Source organism: Diabrotica virgifera, chromosome 1 (assembly GCF_917563875.1).
Source record: "Diabrotica virgifera virgifera chromosome 1, PGI_DIABVI_V3a".
NCBI classification, from domain to species: domain Eukaryota; kingdom Metazoa; phylum Arthropoda; class Insecta; order Coleoptera; family Chrysomelidae; genus Diabrotica; species Diabrotica virgifera.
This window is the reverse complement of record NC_065443.1, coordinates 171,849,252-171,873,776: the sequence shown is the minus strand read 5'-3', so window position 1 is coordinate 171,873,776 and position 24,525 is coordinate 171,849,252. Positions and strand designations below refer to the sequence as shown.

Genomic DNA, 24,525 nt, shown 5'->3' with positions numbered 1-24,525 from the left:
TTCGGCCTTCTTTGCTCCGTCCATTCGTTGGCTTGCAAATTTTTAGAAGCCACAAATGGTGTAACCAGAAGATTAGTTCTGATAGTTTTATTTTTAATATTTTATTTTATTTATCAACGGGCAACAAGCCCAATTACAATTAATGTTAAACTGTAAATTCATAATACTGACTATATCTACGGTTACAATACAAAAAGTTAATCTGTATTATTATACAATGCAATACAAAAGTTATCTATATCTATTATCTCTATTACTCGAGCCAAGAGTACACAAAACCTGACGCAAGAATCAGCCAAAGGTTGCAAAGAAATCTATGTTGTCATATTGATTGGCTGGTCTAGCAGTTCTTGAAATGAAGTTGTTAAATCCATAGTTAGTGCGATGTATAGGGTAATGGAAACTAGCTATAGATCTGGTAGGTCTAGATGGACCATGTATATTAATTTTATTGAGCAAAGAAGAAGCAGAAGCTCTACCATGCAGAATATTGTAAAAAGTAATAAAATCTATCTTCTTATGATATAGAAATGGGTGGCATATTTAATGTAGCACATAAATCTGCGTCATTGTAGTTGTCCAAGATGTTTAATTTGAAAGCAATATGTTTAAGGAATTTATGCTCAACACGACACAAGGTCTCAATATGCACACCATAAAAAGGTGACCATACACAGGACGCATACTCAAGATGGGGACGGACAAGAGCAATAAAGCATTTTTAAGGCAGTAATAACAGTAAAATCCTGTGTGCTTCTTCTGATAAAGCCAAGCATCTGAAATGCCTTGTTGACTACATTATTTAAGTGATCAGAAAGTTGTAGAGTTGCATCCAAAGTAACACCAAGATCCTTGATGAAAGGTACAGGATCTAGGCAATGCTGTCCAATCTTGTATTCAAAATTGATTGGGGATATAGATCGAGAAAACGTAATGGCTTTGCATTTAGATGGATTCAGACTCATCCCATTTCTTGTACACCAGTCCAACAAATTGATTAACTCATATTGAGGTTTATCACAGTCATTGGGAGATTTAATCAGACAGCTCAAAGAAGAAAAACATTCTAGACAGAGAGCTAGAGCCGAAAAATCATCGTCATAAGTAATATGGAGTTTTTCATGTGAAATGTGTCCATTGTATATTGACAATTATGACCCCTTTCAGGCTGACACCTCAGTGGATACAGGAAGTAGCAATAAGGGATTAAAGGGGAAAGTTAGTGCAGTCATTAAAGGTTTTCACCTCCTATTTTGCTAAACCTCCATCGATTTGCATGAAAATTGGTGACTAGTTAGAGCATACCTCAAGAAACAAAACTGATTTGGTGCCACTTGCACTTTTACCCTGATGGTGAATACCACCCCTTCACGCGGGTGAAAACTATTTTATTAAAATTAACCCCACAAATCGACGATAGAGGGACAAATTTTAAGTAAAATTTGTTATATCATGTTATTAAAATAAATCAATACTTTTTGAGTTATTTCAAATATTTGTCTATTTAAGAGCATATGCATGAAGTTACGGATGAAAAAAAGAACATGTTAATTAATTGTATGTTAGTAAAATATTATTTTTATATTATTTCGATATTTAATTGAATTTTTTTTTAAACTGAATATGTCCAGAAACTGGGGGGTGTCCAATAATGGGTACATTATTTGACATATTCGAATACACTTTTGCTAAATTTATAATATCGAAATAATATAAAAATAATATTTTAGTATTTTAGTAACATACAATAATTAATTAATGTTCTTTTTCTCATCCGTAACTTCACGCATGTGCTCTTAAACAGATAAATCATTGATCTTTAATAACTCAAAAAGTATTGATTTATTTTTATAACATGATATTGTCCTTTTCACGAGCATTTTTCAGTGCGTAACAAATGATAGGAAAAAGGGCAAGTCCGTGATAATACACATTTATGACATTTATTCTAACATGACATTTTAGTTAAATCTGACAGTTGTCACATTTTATTTTCAATTTGGAATAAAAACAAATCAAATGTGTTTCTTGCATTTATAAAATGGTATTTTCTTTGATTTGTATAGTCTTATAAATTATACAGATGTGTAATATTATTATCTAATTAAAAAAATTATTTTTTTTATTATGACGCCATCTATTAACAACTAGAATAACTAGAATAAATGTTGTAAATGTCTGTAATCACGGTCGTGCCTTTTTTTCTGTCACATACAATTTAATGCGTTAGAAAGAAATCGAAAAACTGTGACGCACTGAAAGATGATCATGAGAAAAAGAATATAACAAATTTTACTTATAATTTGCCCCTCTATCGATTTGTGGGGTTATTTTTGGAGAAGGGGTGGTATCCACCCCCCAGGGTAAAAGTGCAAGTTGGCACCAAATCATTTTCATTTCCTGAGGTATGTTCCAACTAGTCACCAATTTTCATGCAAATCGATGGAGGTTTCACAAAATAGTGGGTGAAAACCTTTAAAGACTACACTAACTTTCCTCTTTCATCCCTTATTGCTACTTCCTGTATCCACTGAGGTGTCAGCCTGAAAGGGGTCATAATTATCAATATACAATAGACACATTTCACATGCGAAACTCCATATTACTTATGACGATGATTTTTCGGCTCTAGCTCTTAGACTATTCGTAAATATCGTTTATAAAAATGTTATGAGGCCCAAAATACAGAAGAGGCCCAAGATGTGATCCTTGAGGAATCACTGAAGGAACAAGAATTGATTTACCAATTTTTACTATCTGTCTATGATTAGACAAATAGCTGCTAAATCAAGAAATCATTGTTAATCATCATTAATATTGTTAATATTAAAAGTAAAACTTTCGTTCGCATGAGTTTACCATTTAATCTTAATAATCATATAATCTTGATATGGAGGTAAAACAACAAAAAACAAAAATAAATGGCTAACCTAAAAAATCGACACAAGCCACTATCGGGCTCACACTTTTGTGTTGTTTCTTATCAAAATTATATCAATCACGCAAGTAACGACCTTAACATGGATGCTGGATATACACCTAGACATCAGAATGCCAAACTAAAGACAAATATGTTTTTTACTTTCGAGATTAAACTGCGCAATTTAGGTATGTAACGTCGTAACGTGCTTTGGCCACACAGTCTCAAGGACTTTTGAATTTGAAGTCTGTCTTATATATTAACACAAGATAAACATAATAGAAATGCAAAAATCTGACACAGGAATGCTATGCTCATGCTCAATATGTGCACTGTACTGAAACAGCTATTAGCTTTAACATAAAAATATTTTTGGTCATTTGTTAACAATAAAAGGAAAAGCAGTAATTTTCTGAATACACTTAAATATTTGGATAAGACTATAGTTTATTTTTTAACCAGGAGGAGTAAACTAAAAAGAGATTCACACCCAAGAAAGTCACTAGAATAATAACAAAATACATCTTCTTTTTTGGTTGATCTAGTCGGCCCTCAACGGTAATCCATAAATATTATATTAAATTAATTCGTCGATTAAGAGTTCCAAAAACAACTGCTTTTTATATAAAAGCAGACTAACAATCTAAAAATTAAACGAATAACACAGAAAACACAAAAATCGCTGATATAACTTAATTAACCTATGAAATGTCACTAGTATCAAAATTTGATAAATGTCATTAGTGTCAAAATTTTATAACAGTGGAGTAAACTTGCCTGCGGTTGGACCAGTTACAAACAAGCAATACAGCGCGGTAAATTTGAATCACTCCTCTTGGTTAAAAAACAAACCGTAGTTGTTCTGGGGAGGAAATATCGAACATGTTTGCTGATTATTTTTCGACAGTATACTCACTATTGTTTTTGACTGCAATATTGGCCAATATACTATCGAAAGAACTTCCTTTTTTAAAGACTTGGGGATCACCCTTGATACAAACTTACAGCTTTCTCATCATCTGGATAATGTTGTTAATAAGGCTTTCCAGATGCTTGGTTTTATTAGAAGATGCACACAGGACTTCACAAATATTACTGCTTTAAAAACCCTCTACTGTGCCTTGTTCCGTCCCCATCTTGAGTATGCCTCCTTTGTATGGTCTCCTTTTTATGGAGTATTGTCCTTTTCATGAGCATTTTTCAGTGCGTAACAAATGATAGGAAAAAGGGTAAGTCCGTGATAATACACATTTATGACATTTATACTAACATGACATTTTAGTTAAATCTGACAGTTGTCACATTTTATTTTCAATTTGGAATAAAAACAAATCAAATGTGTTTCTTGCATTTATAAAATGGTATTTTCTTTGATTTGTAGTCTTATAAATTATACGGATTATATTTGTAATATTATTATCTAATTAAAAAAAATTTTTTTTTTATTATGGCGCCATCTATCGACAACTAGAATAAATGTTATAAATGTCACCGACGAAATGTAATCCCCGACGTGCGTTTTTTTCTGTCACATACAATTTAATGAGTTAGAAAGAAATCGAAAAACTGTGACGCACTGAAAGATGATCATGAGAAAAAGAATACACACTAATAATCTCTTCAGTTAGTTGAACATAAATTTTTAAAGTAAATTGCATATAGACTTAATATCTTGTCTCTTAATGTCTATAGAGACAACTACAATGATGCAGATATTCTTAAAATCTTAAATATGGCACCAATCACGGCTCGTTATAAGAGAAGGGTGAGAAGTCATCACATTCTGTAACACCCTACATGGAAAAACTGGAACTCCAGAGCTTCTTCTAAAAATTAATATTCATGTCCCACTAAGAACAACCAGGGCTATAGTTAGTTTCCATTACCCAATCCACCGTACTAACTATGGTCTTAACAACTTCCTCACTAGAACTGCCAAACCAGCACCTTAACATTGACCTTTTCCAAACTTATAGCAAGTTCCTGAGTCAGGTTTTAGTAAACATTAACGAAGCAAGACTTATTATTCTGTAATCTAAAAGTTTAAAAGTTAACATAAAATTGTAATTGGGCTTTGCCCGTTTGTAAATAAATAAATAAATAAATATATACGTACTTCGGTCTTATCAGATACAGCTTTTTCGGGAACCTAGAAATAAAAAGGTTTGTGAGATTAATGTGCGAAATATTTTAAGAACGGAATGGTGTATACATATAATTTTTTGTGTGGATATTTCAAAAGCATTCTTCCTGTACCACTTTGAAAGGAAACAATAAATTATTCGCGGTGTGCAAGTACTTGGAAGGGATACGTGAAACGATCGTGCGCGAATAGCGGAGAAATATTGCAACTTTCTTAAATAATTCATATTGTCAATTAAATTGTCAAATTGACGTACATTTCATATCTACTGTCATTGAAGGAGAAAAATTATATGTTGCTCCACAATATTGATATGATATGCAATTATTATATAAAGGTAAATTTAATTAATTGTATTTTGCTTGCAGTACTGCATTTTAATAACTAATTTTATTTACTACATACACTTGTTTACGTTTTCATCGCATAACCTGAATCTTATTTTTTCTTCTTATTTTTTTTGGGCTATGGCCTTGACAATTATCCAGCAACCAGGACTAACGTAATTGGTCAATACAATTAAAAGTGCGAATAAAAGTTCAGAGCGTAGAAATAGGTGTCGCTTTGCAACTTGTACGGTCCCAATAGTAAAAAAAATTACAGAAATTATTTTCCTTACTTACTTACTTACTGTAGGTTAAGTTAAAATTTCAGTTATTAGAATTTTTACTGAACTTCAATAAAATAGAGCCATTAACATTATTACAGGCTACCAACCAATGCAAGATTAAAAATGTTATTGCAAACTAATATGAAGGAAGAAAGAAATAGTGTAAAGAATTTTATCACATTACTTAGAAGTATTTTGCTCTGATTTAGCTTTACTCTGGGCTAATTAGCCAAATTCATGGAAAAGTTATTTACCAGCAATTTTATTGCTTTAATCGAATTATAAGATCCTATATATTAATAATATAGGTATGCAAAGTCCGCAGATAGTGTGCTACTTTTTTTATAAACAAAATGGCGCCGACAAATCGTATTTTTTTCAATTATTGCTCTATAACTCCGAAGATTTTAACTTTACAACAAAAACACCCAAATAAAAATTCACCGCAATTAAATTCTGCATAGAGATATGTTTTTCACGATTTGCTCCGACGAAAATTTTCCTCGGAAAATGCGGGTTTTCCTAACAAAAACTATAATTTTCAAATAAAGTTTTAGGTAAGTAATTATTAATCAATAATTAAATAACTTAGTAACATCAAAGATTTCTTGGTATAGATTGTAATTCCAGAAGCCAGTGAAAATTAAACGAATATTTTAGCAATAATTCAATTGTTAATTAACAAATTACGATCGCAATAATAACCAAAATAATCATGATACCTTGATCAAATTTATAAAGATTATAAAGATGAGATGCTTGTTCAATATTTTATCGACAAAATATAAATTTTTCTTTTTTTTGCATAATCTTTAAATTTTGAAAAAAAAATAGTTATAATACGTTTTGGTCTAATTAGTAAAGTACAAAGAAAGATTATTTACCAGCAATTTTATTGCTTTAATCGAATTATAAGATCCTATATATTATTAATATAGGTATGCAAAGTCCACAGATAGTGTGCTACTTTTTTATAAACAAAATGGCGCCGACAAATCGTATTTTTTTTAATTATTGCTCTATAACTCCAAAGACTTTAACTTTACACCAAAAATACTCAAATAAAAATTCACCCCAATTTAATTCTACATAGAGGCATTTTTTTCCCGATTTGCTCCGACGAAAATTTTCCTCGGAAAATGTGGGTTTTCCCAACAAAATTTCGAATTTTCAAATAAATTTTTTGGGCCAGTAATTATTTATCAATAATTATATAGCTTGGTGAAATAAAAGCTTTCTTGGTATAGATTATAAATTCAGAAGCCGGTTAAAATGAAACGAATATTTTAGCAACAATTCAATTGTTAATTAACAATTTACAGTCGCAATAACAACCAAAATAATCATGAGACATTGATCAAACTTGGAAAGATTATAAAGGTGTGATGCCTATTTAATATTTTGTCGACAAAATATAAATTTTTCATTTTTTTGCATAATCTTTAAATGTTTAAAAAAAATTGTTATAAAGAAATTAACATTTCTTAGAAATTGTTTATTATATTCTAATTTTAAAAAATACTTAAAATGCGTATTTCATAGGTCTTGAAAATGAATGCTTTAAAAAAATTTCCAACCATTTGCAAAAAAGTTAGGAAACAGCAAAATAAATATACGATATCTCCATTGTTTATAATTTGTTTTAATTGTTTCAAAGCTTAAAAGTGAGTCTATGGTACAATCTAATTACTCACAATGAATGTCAAAAATTAGTGCAATGGTTATATTTTAATCAAAGATTAAAAATACTTTTTTTTGTAATTTTTAGCGTGAAAGTAGGCTTGATACACAGCCGGAGATAAAATGTTCACTCGAAGCGACTGACACGCTTAAACTCGCGCGAGTTGTGTATGTGCGCGGGTAGCTACGGTACTGTATTATTCTACTTTCGCGCGTGTAAATTACAAAAAAATATATTTATAATCTTTAATTAAAATATAACCATTAAGCTGATAATCGATATTGTTTTATAAATAATTAGCTTGTACTTTAAACTCACTTCTACGCTTTGAAAGAATTAAAAAAATTATTAACACCGTAGTAATCGGATGTTTAATTTGCTGTTTCATAACTTTTTTGCAAATGGTTGAAAAAAAGTTTTAAAGCATTCATTTTCAAGATATTTGAAATGCGCATTTTAGCTATTTTTTAAAATTATAATATAATAAAAACTTTCTGAGAAACGTTAATTTGTTTATAACTATTTTTTTAACATTTAAAGATTATGCAAAAAAATAAAAAATTTATATTTTGTCGACAAAATGATAAATAGGCATCTCATCTTTATAAGATTTCAAAGTTTGATCAATGTATTATAATTATTTTGGTTATTATTGCGACCGTAAATTATTAATTAACAATTGAATTGTTGCTAAAATATTCGTTTAATTTTCACCAGTTTCTGGAACTATAATCTAAATCTAAACCAAGAAGGCTTTTAAGTCACCAAATTATTTAATTATTGGTAAATAATTACTAAAATTTTATTTGAAAATTAAAGATTTTGTTGGGAAAACCCGCATTTTCCGAGGAAAATTTTCGTCGGAGCAGATCGGGAAAAACACGTCTCTATGCAGAATTTAATTACGGTGAATTTTTATTTGAGTGTTTTTGTTGTAAAGTTAAAATCTTCGGAGTTCTAGAGCAATAATTAAAAAAAAACACGATTTTCGGGCGCCATTTTCTTTATAAAAATAGTAGTACACTATGAGGACTTTGCATACCTATATTATTAATATATAGGATCTTATAATTCGATTCCAGCAATAAAATTGCTGGTAAATAACTTTTCCCAAAAATGGCCTATTCTCCAATAATCAGCCCAGACTACTTATGAAAAACAGCAAACGCTGATTATGTTTGACTTTCCTGTTGACTAGAAGTTTTTTTAATTTTAGATCAAATTCAAGGTTAAATAAAATTGAAAATAGTTTCAACAAAAAACCACGAATCGCATAAGAACTATACAAAGTCACAACAGTTTTGTTGCACCTAACTTATATTATCAGATTTGTATTGTAACAAGGTTATCAAACTCCATTCGTAGAATCCATAGATCCTCATGGTGTTAGCGAATCCTTGTATGTATTTATTTTGCACAGCCGAACGCTTCAGTGTAAAGTATTTAACACAGCCGCTGCCTTGGATGTGCCTTTTTATTGTTTTAAAATATCCCATATTAGTATTAAGAGAAATGGACAAAGGGAAAGGAATCAAAAGCAGTTCAAGCCTTTAATATCGAATTATCTAATGCAGTGAGAAACAATATGGTTGCAAAAATTATTAATTGTAAGAAAAACATGCTATTTTGTGTGGAAAGGGCATAAAAATTTACCATGTACTGACCAAATGAGACATTAATGAACAATGATCAGAGTTTAAAAAATAAAATCTGTACATTCCAGATATACAGGGTGGGCCAGAGAAAGGAGTCCACCTCGATATTTGGCAGTAGTTATTAGGTTTTAAGGAAATGCCGAAACAGGTCGATTTTTGTTCTAAATATTTTTACGATACATACATGTGTCATTTGTCAACCCCCTACCTTCCACATCCCCAACACCTTATTTTTAAACAGGGAATAGGGGTCGTGTGGTAGCTCATTTGAAAGGGTATTCAATTCTCTATTCAGTAATATAAACATCATCATAATTATTAATACAGGGTGTCCAAATTTTTTTTAATTAAATTAATTGACAAAAAAAAGAATGTATGTAGTTTATTTTATTTAAAATACATCTTACTGTTGCCAGAAAACAGAAATAGATGTTTATTTCACAAATAAACATTGCTTTTCACTTAAATTCAATGTTCAAGCCAGCTCCCGCCATCCACCTGCCTCTTGGAAGTTTGAACATTTTTAAAGGACCCCGCACAAACCTTATGGAAAATAGGTCCCAGTGGATTTCATTCATACTTTGGGAAAATACTCTTTGAAGCATTATGATAAAAAGTTCTCATGGGCACAACTCAATCGTATGAAGGATTTTCAAGATATAGAGGCCCAAACTCGGAAAATTATAAGATTTGCGGGGTATTCCAATTCCGTGAGCTACTGGTTATTTGGCAACTTGTAGAAGTTTGGATCAAGGAAAAGTACTAGTAGTCTATGATTTTTTCCTGGCTATCCAATGGTGACCTTTACTTTGACCTTGACCTTCAACGGACGTCATCTTCTAGAGTTTCGAGGATTTTCGGCATTCAATTGATATAAACAGATTACTTATGGATTTTTGGGATCGCTAAACACGAATATGCCATCAGAATTGACCTCCGGATGACGTGGTGGCCAGGGCCTCTGCAAGGGACGTAATCTTCTAGAGTTTCGATGGTTTTCGGCATTTAATTAATGCAAATGAATTACTGGAGGGTTTTTTGAGGTCGCTATACACGAATATGCCACCATAACCGACTCCCGGAGCACCTGATTTCCAAGGTCAATGAAAGGGGCACCTGGAGTTTCGAGGGTCTTTGGTACTACATTAATGCAAACGGATTAGTTATAGGTTTTTGGGGTTGCTGAACATAAATACGTGATCAGCACAGACACAGGAGCACCTTGTGCCTAAGACAGGTTATCTTCTGGAGTTTCGGAGGAATCAAATGGATTACTCTTAGGGTTTTGGGGTTGCTGAACATGCATACACTATCAGATCCGACCCATGAATCACATTGTGCCGTATTGTGCCTACGGCACAATGTGATCACGTATTCGTGTTGAGCAACCCCAAAAACCTATAATTAATCCGTTTGCATCAATGTAGTACCAAAGACCCTCGAAACTCCAGGAGCCCCTTTCATTGACCTTGGAAACCAGGTGCTCCGGGAGTCGGTTCTGGTAGCATATTTGTGTTTAGCGACCTCAAAAAACCCTCCAGTAATTCATTTGCATTAATTAAATGCCGAAAACCATCAAAACTCTAGAAGACGACGTCCCTTGTAGACGGCCTGGCCACCACGTCATCCGGAGGGCAATTCTGATGGCATATTCGTGTTCGATCCCAAAAACCCATGAGTAATCTGTTTATATCAATTAAATGCCGAAAACCCTCGAAACTCTAGAAGGTGCCGTCCGTTGAAGGTCAAGGTCAAAGTAAAGGTCACCATTGGATAGCCAGGAAAAAATCATAGACTACTAGTACTTTTCCTTGATCCAAACTTCTACAAGTTGCCAAATAACCAGTAACTCACGGAATTGGAATACCCCGCAAATCTTATAATTTTCCGAGTTTGGGCCTCTATATCTTGAAAATCCTTCATACGATTGAGTTGTGCCCATGGAGTATTTTCCCAATGAACGAAATCCACTGGGACCTATTTTCCATAAGGTTTGTGCGGGGTCCTTTAAGCGAAAAGCAATGTTTATTTGTGAAATAAACATTTATTTCTGATTATTGGCAACAGTAAAATGTATTTTAAATAAAATACATCCTTCTTTTTTTTGTCAATTAATTTATGGTCAATCCAAGGCAAGTGGCCCAAAGGTGGTTGCTTGACTATTTTTAATATTTTTCATTTTTCTACCTTTTAAACTTCAGTCTATAGAGAGTATGTACAAAATTGTGTTCATTTTATTTTTAAAAAACTTATTGTGCCGATGACGGCCATTTTTGTTAAAGCGTACCGATCATTTTCACGGAAAACATGGCTTCGCTCTTTAGCCAATATTTTCACTGAGGTTTGTCCTAGAAGAATAAATCAAAAACCAAACTTTTTAGAAAAGTATGGTCAAAAAACCGGCCTATAGCATTTTTTAATTTCTAACTACCCTTGAGGCCTTAAATGAACCTCAAAGTTTGAAGATACAAACTGATAAAATTCCATTTTCAGCATTTTTTTTAACAGCATAAGACAAGCCGATAATGGTTTGCAATTTTTTCTGCAGAAGACGTACATACTTTAAATAAAAAAAGTTTGAGCTTTAAGACTTGGGTATCTAAAAAATGTTTTCAAAGAAAATCTCAAAAATTTAATTTTTTGAAAAATCTCAAAGTTTGACCCTTATATCTGATGGGCACGCAAGAAAAAATTTGAAATTCGGCTGAATATTAGCCCCTAGCAAGTATAATGAGTAAAAATTGTTTGTCCTAAAATTTGGCCACCCTGTATAAATAATATTATTGTTTATATTACTGACAGAGAATTAAACACACTTTCAAATGAGATAACATACGACCCCTATTCCCATTTAAAAAAATCATCGATTACGTTATCACGCCCAGATGGATGACGTCACTAGTATGAAATATATTATATAAAAAATTGTAATTTAAAAATAAAGATCGACCTATTTCGGCATTCCCTTAAAATCTAATAACTGTCAAATATCAAGGTGAACTCTTTTCTTTTGCCCACACTGTATAAATTTTTGTTCGTTGTGAAATCTGGTGAAAATAGGTTAAATTTATTTCATTAGATAGTTTATTTGAATTTTAATTACTCTGCCCGCAAACGCTAAAATTTTGACCAGTTTGATTTTTGACCTCTGTACTCCTATATGACGTAAGTCTAACTCCAAATTTTTACTCCTTATTCTACTTGCTAGGGGCTAACATTCAGCCAAATTTCAAATTTTTTTATGCGTGCCCATCAGATATAAGGGCTCAAACTTTTGAGATTTTTCAAAAAATTACATTTTTGAGATTTTTTTTGAAAACATTTAGGTACTCAAGTCTCAGAGCTCAAACTTTTTTTATTTAAAGTATGTATGTATGTACGTATGTCTTTTCCAGAAAAAAATTACAAACCATGATCGGCTTGCCTTATGCTGTTAAAAAAATTCTGAAAATGGAATTTTATCAGCTTACCTTTTCAAACTTTGAGGTACATTTAAGGCCTTAAGGGTAGTTTGAAATTAAATAATGCTGTAGGCCGATTTTTTAGAGCATACTTTTCTAAAAAGTTTGGTTTTTGATTTATTGTTCTAGGACAAACCTCAGTGAAAATATTGGCTACAGAGCGAAGTCATGTTTTCCGAGAAAATGATTGATACGCTTTAACAAAAATGGCCGTCATCGGCAAAATAAATTTTTTTAAAATAAAATTAATGCAATTTTGTACTCTATATAGACTGAAGTTTAAAAGGTAGAAAAATAAAAAATATTAAAAATGGTCAAGCAACCAACTTAATTTATATTATTATTATATATATCAACCACTTGGCATGGATTGGCCCATAAATTAAAAAAAAATTTTGGACACCCTGTATAAATAATTATGATAATGTTTATATTACTAAATAGAGAATTGAATACCCTTTCAAATGAGCTACCACACGACCCCTATTCCCTATTTAAAAATAAGGTGTTTTGGACGTGGAAGGGAGGGGGTTGACAAATGACAGATGTATGTATCATAAAATGTGTCCCACTTTCAACAAAATCGACCTGTTTCGGCATTTCCTTAAAATCTAATAACTACTGCCAATTACACAGGCCTACAGAAAAAAAATTTTGTTTTGGTGCCGTGAATCTTTAAGCTGATTTTTATTATATTAGGGGCGATAAATAGAAATATGGATTCCGTTTTTTATATTAGCTCTAGTTTTATGGATATGGCACATTCCGAAATTAGTAGTTTTAATATGTCAGATAATGAAGAATATGTTATTCAAAGGAATATACATTGTTAATTAAACTTCTTCCTCGGTATATTTGTTGTTCTCAATGTATTATGCCTTATTTATGCAAGAAAGAACATTATTGCCCACTCTTTAGTCGAACGAGAGAAAATAATCTTACCACCCCTCCATATTAAGCTAGGCCTAATGAAGCAATTCGTTAAGGCACTTATTCTAATTTACCATGCTTCGCCTACATAGGAAGGAAGCTGCCCCAGATAAGTACGGAAAAACTTAAAGCTGGTTTCTTTGATGGACCACAGATGAGACTTCTTACAAAGGATACGGCATTTGTGGGGTCAATGAATGAGGTGGAAAAAAAAGCTTGGCTTTCTTGTGGACACTGAAAAATTTTCTGGGAAATCACAAAAGTGAAAACTATGCTGAGCTGGTAAATTGTTTGCTGAATAATTTCCAATTACGGATGTAATATAAGCATCAAAGTCTACTATCTTCACAGCCACCTGGACCGTTTCCCTGAAAACTTAGGTGACACAAGTGAGCAAGGTGATAGATTTCACCAAGACATAAAAACCATGGAGGACCGGTACCAAGGAATATGGGACACCCGTATGATGGCAGGTTTTTGCTGGAGTCTGAAGAGAGACTGTTTAAAAGTCCATTCCAGGAAATCGCGCAAGAGAAACTTTCGTTATGTCAAAGTTTTTTTTCTATTTTGTTAGTTTTTTCTCAAAACTAATTGTATATCTGTTTTATTGTACAAAGGGTTTTATTGTAGTTAAATGCCTTAAAATATACTTTTTTTTTCTAATTGTGTGATATTTATTCCAATTTAGTATATCCATGTCAGCATATTCGTATTTTAATGCATAATAGCTGGAATCAGCACCCCAAATATACCTAAAATCAGCTCTCAACACTTTGGCACCAAAAACACTGTAGGTCTGTGTTATCGAAGTGGACCGTTTTCTTTGGCCCACCCTGTATATTATACATGTCATTGTGTTACATAAATTTAATTACCACTAGTCAACATAAACCTTGAAATTAGAACTTCATACTTGAGTATGATGGCAAGTGATGACAAATATGAAAAGTATAATATTGTACTTTGTAAATTTGTATTTGTATACAGTACGTAAATCTTTCAGATACAACCTTTAACCATATTGTCTCAAGTGAGCTCGTTGTCACAATAATCTCAATATAATGCAATGTATGTATTTATGTATCTAAATATACAATGTATGTTCCCTATGTCCAGCTGAATGATTTACGTACTGTATTACACAAAGAATAGTTGTTATTTTCTATAGAAAACACATGAAAATAATTCGTTTTAGACCGGTCTAGTTAGACTCAAAAATAGGAGTGAGGTTACAATAATTACCATCAAGCTGAAAATTGGCAGGATTGTTCAAAATACCATCATAAATGAAATCTAAAAAGTCCTCATAAATCCGACCCCAGCTAAAAAATTTACGCGGGGTCAAAGGTCACCAAATATGGTTTTTAGCGATTTTCAGCGAAACGTAAGTTTTATCATAAAATTAGTTCTAACAAAAAATGTAGATTAGATCTATAAAAAATATCTCAGTGGCGGCTCGCGACCTCAGTATGCGGGTAGGCTACACATATACTTCGGGTAGGCGACAAAAAATATCCTACAATTTGTAATACATTTTGAGCCGTCTTGCAATACTAAATGTAATCTATGAGCGCAACAATGTGTAAAAATTGCTTTTGGAGCATCTACTTTAATTTTTGATTGTAATCCGTTTAAAGAGCCAGCCATTACACTTGCACCATCGTAAAATTGAGCAATTTATTTATTTTTGTAATCAAATGGCTCAAGCACGTTTGAAATTAAACTATATAGAGCGTCTGCAGATCTATTCTCGCTAACATCAAAAAACCCTAAAAATCTTTCTGTTACCTGACCAACTTTTTTAACAAAACGGATTGTTAAAGTACACTGTGATTTTTCGGTTATATGAGTAGTATCGTCCGCTAGTATAGAAAAAAAATTGACTTTCATTAATTTCTGTTGAAATTTAATTTTTTTCGTAATCGGCAAGGCAATCTATTAAATCATTTTGTATTGTTTTTGACAAACCCGTGAACTATTCTATTCTATTCTATTTTTTAACATCATCCTGGATTTCCTGATCGCGTTTAACTACTAAATTAAAAATTTCTTTAAAATTACCCATGTTTGAAGAATTATGGCTCTAATCACAACCGCGAAATGCAGGTTCTTGTTTTACTAACAGAATTGTAACATCAATTTCTTCAACTTCTTCAATCTTTTTCAACTTCTTCATTACAGTGGAACCTCGATAACCCGGATTAACCGGGACCGCGGCCGATCCGGGTTATCGAAAATCCGGGTTAGCCGGATATGGTAAAAATTAATAAAATACGGTATACTTACAGATAAACTCCGATATAATTGAAATAACATGAAATATATGTATATATGCACAGTACCTACCCATCAAAATACTAAAAACACGCAAACACAAACCTAAGCAAACGGAAGCGTTTGCTTAGGTTTTTTTAATACAAGACTGTACTACACACAATACAGTCACAATCGGAACAATGTTATGTTATTTTTTAAGAACAGTGAAAACTAAGACCATTGTTTAAAAAAGAACTTTTTAAATAGTCTTTTAGTCATTTTTAAACAATGCTAAGACAGTTTGAAATAAATAACAGAATAATACAGGTGCCTGTTGTTTCCGATAATCCGAGGCAATGAAAGTCGGCGTCGCTCTGCCGCCGTGTGCCATGAGTCATTTTTACTATCGTGTAGTTAAAATTACACAAATACACATTATCTCTCAAATATTATATTACATACATTTTTATTGTTGAAATGTTTGTCTGATAAAAATCGGTCCGAGTTAGCCGGACTTCCGGGTTATCGGGGTTCCACTGTATATATCTTATTAGATAGAGAAATTTGTCCAGCTAAAGAACTGTCAATAGTTTGTTTATTTTTTTCTAACCGTTTTAAACCTAAGCAATTGTTTAAATGTTCTTTCGAAGATTTCGAATATCCCTGACTCACCCAAACATTTTGCTTCAAATTTGAGAGCAACAGACAAGGCCAACAGAAAAGTGAATTTTTAAAATAACTTCCGCTTAGCCATTTATGATTTTCATACCATATTGTTTTAAACGATCTCGAAAATGGTCGATTGTCTTTTGTCTTATCTGTGGATAAAATTGTTAAATTTGGTAAAGGCCGGCCCATTGAAATAATTTCTGACCTTTCTTGATTTTGGCGCCTTGAATAAGGCGTCTCGATCAAACTGCATATTACATCGTTTAAAATATTCATATTCGATAACTGAAGTTTTTCCACCAATAAAATTAACACACCTACGTTTCAACAACGTCAAATATTACTTATTTTATTTTTGTATCAAATAATAATTTACTCTTCGAATAAATTGATAAGTTAACAATTAACCTCGCTTTAAATTTTTAATTATCTATAAATTCTAATAACACTTCTATCTATATCTATAAAATATAATGGACGCCTGACAAATAGGGGGGTGCAATTAGAACGAGAAGATACAATGTTTCGGAAAAAATCAAACAAGGTTATATTTTTCTAAAACTTTTTTTGTTAGTTTATAAATATGTTAAAGTAAAAAGTTCTACTCACAAATTTCGCCGCTAATTGTTTATTAATTGTTTAAACAATAACAATTGTTTTGTATAAATAATGTTAAGAATATGGGTGAATTCAACATTTTATTTTGATAAAAAATGTTTTATTTTAGTTTTGATTATGCTGAACTCGAATCTGACATTACAATTTGCAAATTCAAAATGGCGGATTGTGTCATAAAATTCCTTAAAAAGCAGTTGTAAAATCCGAATTTTTTTTATAAAACGTGTTTGTTTACATATATGTGGATATTTTTGAGAGGTTGCTGAACCTGAATCAAATTTTGATAATTTAAATTATAAAATGGCAGATCCAAAATGGCGGATAACTTAAAAAATAGTTGTAAAATCATAATTTCTTTATTAATTTATTAATATTAATATAATATATTTATTTCTACAAATATTTATTTTTGAGAGCTTTGATAAACCTAACTTAAATGTTAACATTATAAACTATAAAATGGCGGATCCAAAATGCGGATTTTCTAAAAAGAACATAAAAAAGAACATTTTTATAAAACATTTATTGTCTTTATTTTTAACAGGTTGTTGAATCTGAATTAAAGATTAAAAATTTAGATTTCAAAATGGCGGATCCAAAATGGCGGATATTTAAATGAAAAACAAGTAGAATCCAATCAAACAAATATGGAATTTCATTCTTAAAAAAAAAAAAGATAAACAAATCATTTTCACAATAATATTAAAAATTAAAATGTATTAGAAAGAAAGAACAAATTATTCAAAATCTATCTCTTCAATATTCAAAAAATTGTTGCAATGGGATCATAAATAAAGTTATTCGTAGTAAAAAGCTCTGCATATTCTAAAACTTTAAATGCAATCATAAAATATCAAATTTTATCAATTTTGTACAACATATGTCAATAAATAAAAATTTCAGTTAGGAGTAAAATACCTATATTTTTCATAATACTGGAAATTGTTATTATGGAAAGTTGTTCAGAATTAAAAACGATGTGTCAATATGAAATTACACTTTTATGCAATTTTTTTATCGTATAATATTGATAAAATATATTTTATATTTGCATATTAAGTGTTAGACCATGCACAGCTATTTATGACCAATAACTATAAAATTAATAATAAATCAGTTATCATAAATAATAAGTGAAAAGGACATCGCACACATCTTATGGAAAATATAATTCAAATTCAATAAGTCACTCAAATTCAATAAAATTTATACGAATAGATTCGTTTTAAATTAACGGTCAAATCTTATCATTTCGCCAATTCCATATTTTCAAAAATAAGAGCAGAAATTGATATAAATAAATCTGAAATCACATGGATACGTACATAAGTTAGAGAGAGAAAAAATATTTTATAATACCCAAATTGTCGGCACTCCATAAATCAGCGGAATAGTTTCACTAATCCGCTTAGGCCCAGCGGGGTTTAAGCTCTTTTGAATAGCACCCAGAGCAATAGTGATTGTAACTGACAGTTTTACCGACTCCAAAAATGTGATTTCGATAAACTTTAATTGCAATTTGCGCCGTAATTAAGAGTTGGCGCAATGATAAGATTTGACCGTTAATTTAAAACGAATCCATTCGTATAAATTTTATTGAATTTGAGTGACATTATATTTTCCATAAGATTTGTGCGATGTCCTCCCTCCGTTACTCGCACACGGTGTGAGAGACCGGGCCTGTAAATAAATTCCTGTAACTCTGCTTGTAGTGGGGATTTTGAATGGCTACTTCGCACACCTCTTCAGTGGTCAATCGACTGTGGGTAAAGTCAGTTCGCAGTGTAAAAAATAGTACTGTCCTTTTGTTATTACGCAACACGGTCCCGTACACCGTGTGCGAGTATTTGTGCACCAATTTTTGTGTTTGGATCACACATCGATATTTTTAATTAGTAAGGTAATTTAAGATCTTTTCCTTATTTTCAATGTTTATAGATTAGTTTATTATATATATATATATATATATATATATATATATATATATATATATATATATATATATATATATGTCTTCATATCAAGGCGAGATCCGTTTGTATCATAAGCTATACAAGATGAGATCCGTTTTGCAAGGCGAGATCCGATTTTGGATCTCACCTTGTATTCACGTGTATATAGTGACATCTCGATGTAACAATGGTTAGGGTACAAGGAAATCGATTTTTGTCTGGACCTCATTTTGCACCCCTTTTGGTGAATTTTATATTGCAGTGGTTCCACTAAATCCGCTGTAGAGGGCAGCGCGCGCGATCCGTTGTGTATATGGTAAATATATATTTTGCAGACAACCCGAGATCCGGTAAATTTGGAAACATCGCAAATGAATTTCACGGTCAGCTCTCTCACTCGGCTTATGTCTAGCTTGAATAAGAATGTTTACATTATTTAAGGGCTCTGTCCAGAAAGGCGATTGTCAAATATCTCGAGAACTAGACGGCATATCGAAAAAACTTTGGAATGCTTTTTGAATGGTTTTTCAAAATCTATATACTTATGCAATAGCAGGGTTCTTATTCTGCCTGCGAAAGCGGTGGGTGTAGCAACTTTGAATTTTCAACTTAAACACTTTATTTTTAATTAAATAGTTGAAATTTAGAATTAAAAATACACAACTTTTGTTTGAATCGATAATAGCTTCTTTAATCCAGTCGGAAGAGCTTCAAAATCGTCGTTTTGATGACATTTTTAGGGTTTAGGGGTACCTCAGGTAGTTAGCTTAAAACGTAAGAAATAAATTTGAATAGTTAATGTTTATTGATAAACAAAGCTCCAATTCTATTTTACGTCAACTCATTTTAAGGCTATTTCAATAAACTAATCGGTTCTTTTTTCAGTTTTTTGGTAAAACATTGTAACTTATAGACGAAAATTCTTAAAATCGGCTATTTTTCATTTAAATTGTCAATAAATAATTAAATTGAGAAAAAATTGGTCAGATTTACATAAATTTTGTTATTCCGTCCATATAGAAACTAAAACAATTGTTACGTAGTTACACTGAGTGTCATAAAAACCGTGTATTTTTACTCATTTCTTTGAGCTATTTCACGTAATATCGAGATATAAGTTGTATTTTTTACATAAGTTATATTAACGTTAAACTGACTTAATTTATAGTTTTATAAGCAACAATTAAGTATAGCGAAATTTATAAAACCTTGTTTAAATTGTTTTACATGCTCTATAATGCGGTTATCTTAAATTTTGTTTTGAATGTTTTTCTTCTTACTGGTAGACAAAAAATGGCAAAATGTGCATTTTTGACATCAAATTGTTGATAACCAACATAGTTACTACTCAAAATATTAAAAAAACTAACCGTCGGTATAACAGGTTGCCTGGAAACCAGATGCAGAACAGTACCATAAATGTTTTAGACTTTTTAGAACTTTCTTTAAGTGAAATTTAAAATCATTTACCACCCATGTACACTCATTACGGAATCTGTTACAAGAATTTCAGCGATTTCAGCCATTTTTTCAAAATTTATTTGGATTTTCTCTAGTAATCCTTCCAAAAGACAATACATAAATGGTGAATACCTTTTACACCAACTTCAAGGAGGGTAATTTATACAGGTACATACCTGGAATTATTATATGGACCGATCACTCTTGTTAGAGTATAGTTCGCTCAAATATGAGCTCTTTTAATCCATTTCACGCGGTAAATTAGTCCGCTTTTCCTTTAGGTCTTAGTTCATAGGTTGTGATGTTTTTTTGCCCTCTCTACTATCTTCTTCCACTCTCTCCGGTCCTGAATCTTTTCTCTCCAGTTTGCAATTTCCATCTTTGATATATCGTCTAGCAGTTGATCTTCCAATCTAATTTTTGGTCTTCCTCTTGGTCTATTTTTTACTGGTTTCCAATTCATTATCTTCCTGATCAGTTTTTCTACCCCTCTTCTTTGTGTGTGCCCAAACCATCTGAGGCTTTGTGCTTTAATGAATTTTACTATATCTTCTCCTTTATTTATATTTATTATTTCATGGTTCATCAGCTTTCAATATTCCGCTGTTTCTGTCTTTACTGGGCCATGTATCCTTATAATTTTTCTCTTAATTATTTTTAACTTTTCTTCGTCTTTTTTCGTAAGGCACATTACTTCTGCTCCATAGGCTATCACTGATCTGATTGCTGCTGTGTATATTTTTGATTTTGTTTTTTTTTGCTCAGGTTTTTGTCCTTGAGTAGTTGGTGATATTTCCAATATACTCTATTACCTGCTTTAATTCTGTCGTTTATCTCTATACTCCTTTCGTTTTTGCCGTCCACCATCACCCCCAGGTATTTGAAGCAATCTACTCTCTGTAATGTATTTTCACCTATCTTTATTTCTGCTATTCTGTTTACATTGTCTCGTGTGCTTATAAGATATTTTGTTTTATTCTGATTGATTATTAGTCCTCTCGTCTTTGCTTCTCTTACCAGGGTTAAAAGTGCCTCTTCTAGTCTTTTTTTATCTCGTGCTACCAGTCCCAGTTCATCTGCATATCCTATGATCTGTGTTGAGCTTTGAATAATTGTCTTTTTCAGCCCTGTGTCCCTAATTACTCCTTCTAGAGCGATATTAAATAGTGTCGTTGACAGACTGTCTCCTTGTCTTACTTCAAGTTATATTTTGATGTCATTTGTATCGCCCTCATTTGTTTTAACTTTTGCTGTTGAGTCTTTTATTGTCATTCTAGTTAGTCTTATTAATTTTGCCGGTATCTCCATTTTTTTCATTTCTTTTAATAATTGTTGTCTCTATATGCTGTTGAAGGCCTGTTGGAAGTCGATGAATAGTATATGTAATTCTATGTCATGTTCATAGCTTTTTTCAATTGTTTGTGTCAGTACGTGTATTGCATCTATTGTTGATCTTCCTTTGATCTATTGTTCTAAAATCCTGTTGATATGGTCCTATAATTTTTTCTGTGTATTGATTTAGTCGGTTTCTTATAATTGTGCTCAATATCTTATACGTTGTATAATTGGTCTGTAGTTGCAGCACTTAGTTGGATCTTCTTTCTTAAAGATTGGTGCGATGTGTCCGTTTTTCCATTCTATGGGCATGCTTTCGTCCTTCCAAATTGTAACCATTAACTTGTGCATTCGCTTCGTGAGCTCCTCTCCGCCGTTGATGATCAGTTCGTTGTTGATTTCATCTGGCCCTGGCGTTTTGTTTACTTTTAGTTGTTTTAATACCTCCATGAATTGCTAATAAGTAGGTGCGACTTCCTCTTCATCTCTGTTATCTCTTATATCCTCATCCTCTGAATATGCCTTATTGTCGTTTTTGTATAGGTCCGTGAAATGTTTTTCCCAATCTTTTTTGTTTATTTTTGTGACAGATTTTTTGGTACTGTGTTGTTGTTTTATCTATTCGAACAATTTCTTGTTGTCTTTATTATTCGTTTCTAATTCTTGCATTTGTTCAGAGATCCATGTGTTCTTCTTTCTTCTATAGAGTTTCAATGCTTCTTGTTTTTCTTTTCTATATTGGTCCAGTTGTTCCTGTTCGGCACTTTGTAGCCATTTGTTTCTGGCGAGGTGCTTCAATTGACTTTTTTGGTGACATTCCTCATCAAACCATTCTTTCGATTCTTTGTTTTTTTGGAATCCTATTATTTGTTCTGCTGTCTCTATTATGCTGTTCTTTATGTTTTTCCATTCTCCTTCTATTTCTATGTGCTCGTACTGACCCAATTTCTGTTCCAGTTGTTCTGTATATTGTTGCTTTGTTTCTTGCGTTTTCAGATTGGCTATATTCCATTTCCTCCTTTTTCCTTCCTTATGATTATTTGCTTTGATTATTTTCATCTTAAGTTTTGCTATCAACAATATGTGGTCAGTGCCTCCATTTGCCCCTCTATATGACCTTACGTCTTGTACTATTTGTGTCCACTTTTTCGAAATTAGAGTATGATTTATTTGGTTTCCATCCATTCTTCCTGGTATCATCCATGTTATTTTGTTTTCTTTTTTATGTTTATGCCCAGTACTAACTATATATGTATTTGTTGCTGCTGCTAGGTTGCAGATTTCTCCTCCATTATCATTCGTAGTTTCATGAATGGTTTCTTTGCCAGCTACATTACGATTATAGTCCTCCTTTCCGATCTTTGCATTGAAATCACCCAATATTATTAATATGTCATTCCTCGGAATATTTTCACAGGTTTCTTCCAGGATGTCTTAGAATTCTGTTTTATCTTCTTGGTTTGCTTCTTCGGTGGGTGCATAGCAATTGACTATCGAGATGTGGGCTTGTTTATTTTCTTATGTAAGATATCCTTTCATTAACTGCTTTGAATTGTATCAGTTTTTCCCTTATTTTTTTGTTCACCATAAATGCCGTACCATTCGTTCCCTGTTTGTTTTCTCCCGAATAATACATGCTAAAGTTTTTCTTCTCAATTTTTCCTTCTTTCTTCCATCGTATTTCCTGTACGGCTAGGATTTCTAGTTGGTATTTTTTCATTTCAAGAGCTATTTCTTGCATCTTACCTGCTGCCAGCATGTTTCTAATATTTCAAGAGCCCATTCTAATGGGTTTTGTTCTTTTCTTCTTATTGAGATTTTTTCTTTATTTTGTGTGCGTTAGTTTGTTTTCGTTAACCGTTTGCATTTCCGAGTCTTTTTTGACCATGTCAATATCATATTTCAGCCGCTGTTCTTCGTTTATTAGTTTTTTGGATTTTCTATCAGCTGTTCTCTCTCTTCGTCCCATATCTAGATTTTGCCATTCACTATTAATTTCTTGTAGCCGATTTTCGTTTGCTTACCTTTGCTTCTTTCGTCCTTTGCTATTTTAGTTATTTCCTTTTGTATTTCTTTTTCTTTCGATGTCCAATCGTTGTTTATATAGATACGATCTTTATGCTGTTTTAGTTTACGTTTCTTGTTTAGGATTTCCATTTTATCCGTGAGGGCTTCTGTTTCTATTGCGCATACTGTTTCTCCTATTTTTTTTGCACTTCTTAGTTTTATTTGTATTTGCAACTCTTGGGCTCTGAAATTTTCCATTTCTTCTTTTAATTTCTTATAATCATTTGTTTCTACTTTCAACCCAGTCACGATCAAGCTTTTCTTTTTGCTAAATTTCTCCAGTTGCTCCATTCATTCATGTAGCTGTTTTACTTCTTTTTTTAGTTTTTGTTTCTCTGCTTTTACACCCATTAACTCTTTATTGGTTTGTTGTTATTCTTTCCTTATTTGTTTTATTTCCTGAAGCATTTCATCGTTTTTATTCATTAGCTCTTTCATTATTGTAATCATAACATTTTCCATGTCTTCCTTGTTTTCGTTGCCTGCTTTGCTTGGTGACCGTTTTTTTAATTTTACTTCTATTAAAACAATCATCCAAGTTTTCTCTTTTGCGTTTCGTTTCATCATCGGTTTCATTTCCTGTGACATTTTTTCCATTTTCTAGGAGTGCAGCGCTAAATACCTGGAATACCGATATTAGATTATCAACAATACTTAAAAAATGAAAGTTACCAATTCACCGGTAGTTAATGCGTTATTTAAAAATTATCTGCGCACCAGAGTTGCCAGTTGGTCTGTAATTAGGATGGGGATTAAAATAGATACGA

The 24,525-nt window shown here is 31.9% G+C and overlaps 1 protein-coding gene across 2 annotated transcripts in view; it reads right to left on the bottom strand.

The window, feature by feature from the left end:
• The window catches only part of LOC126878872 (Y-box factor homolog), a 233,541-nt gene that overhangs the window by 15,543 nt on the left and 193,473 nt on the right, over positions 1-24,525 (bottom strand). Inside the window, exon 5 of one of the 2 annotated variants that reach the window (XM_050641769.1) lies at positions 5,037-5,069. The exons of the other annotated variant lie outside the window; for it this stretch is intronic. Within the exon in view, the coding sequence (XP_050497726.1) occupies positions 5,037-5,069 (33 nt within the window). The remainder of the gene's footprint in view (positions 1-5,036; positions 5,070-24,525) is intronic. 2 annotated transcript variants of the gene reach the window in all.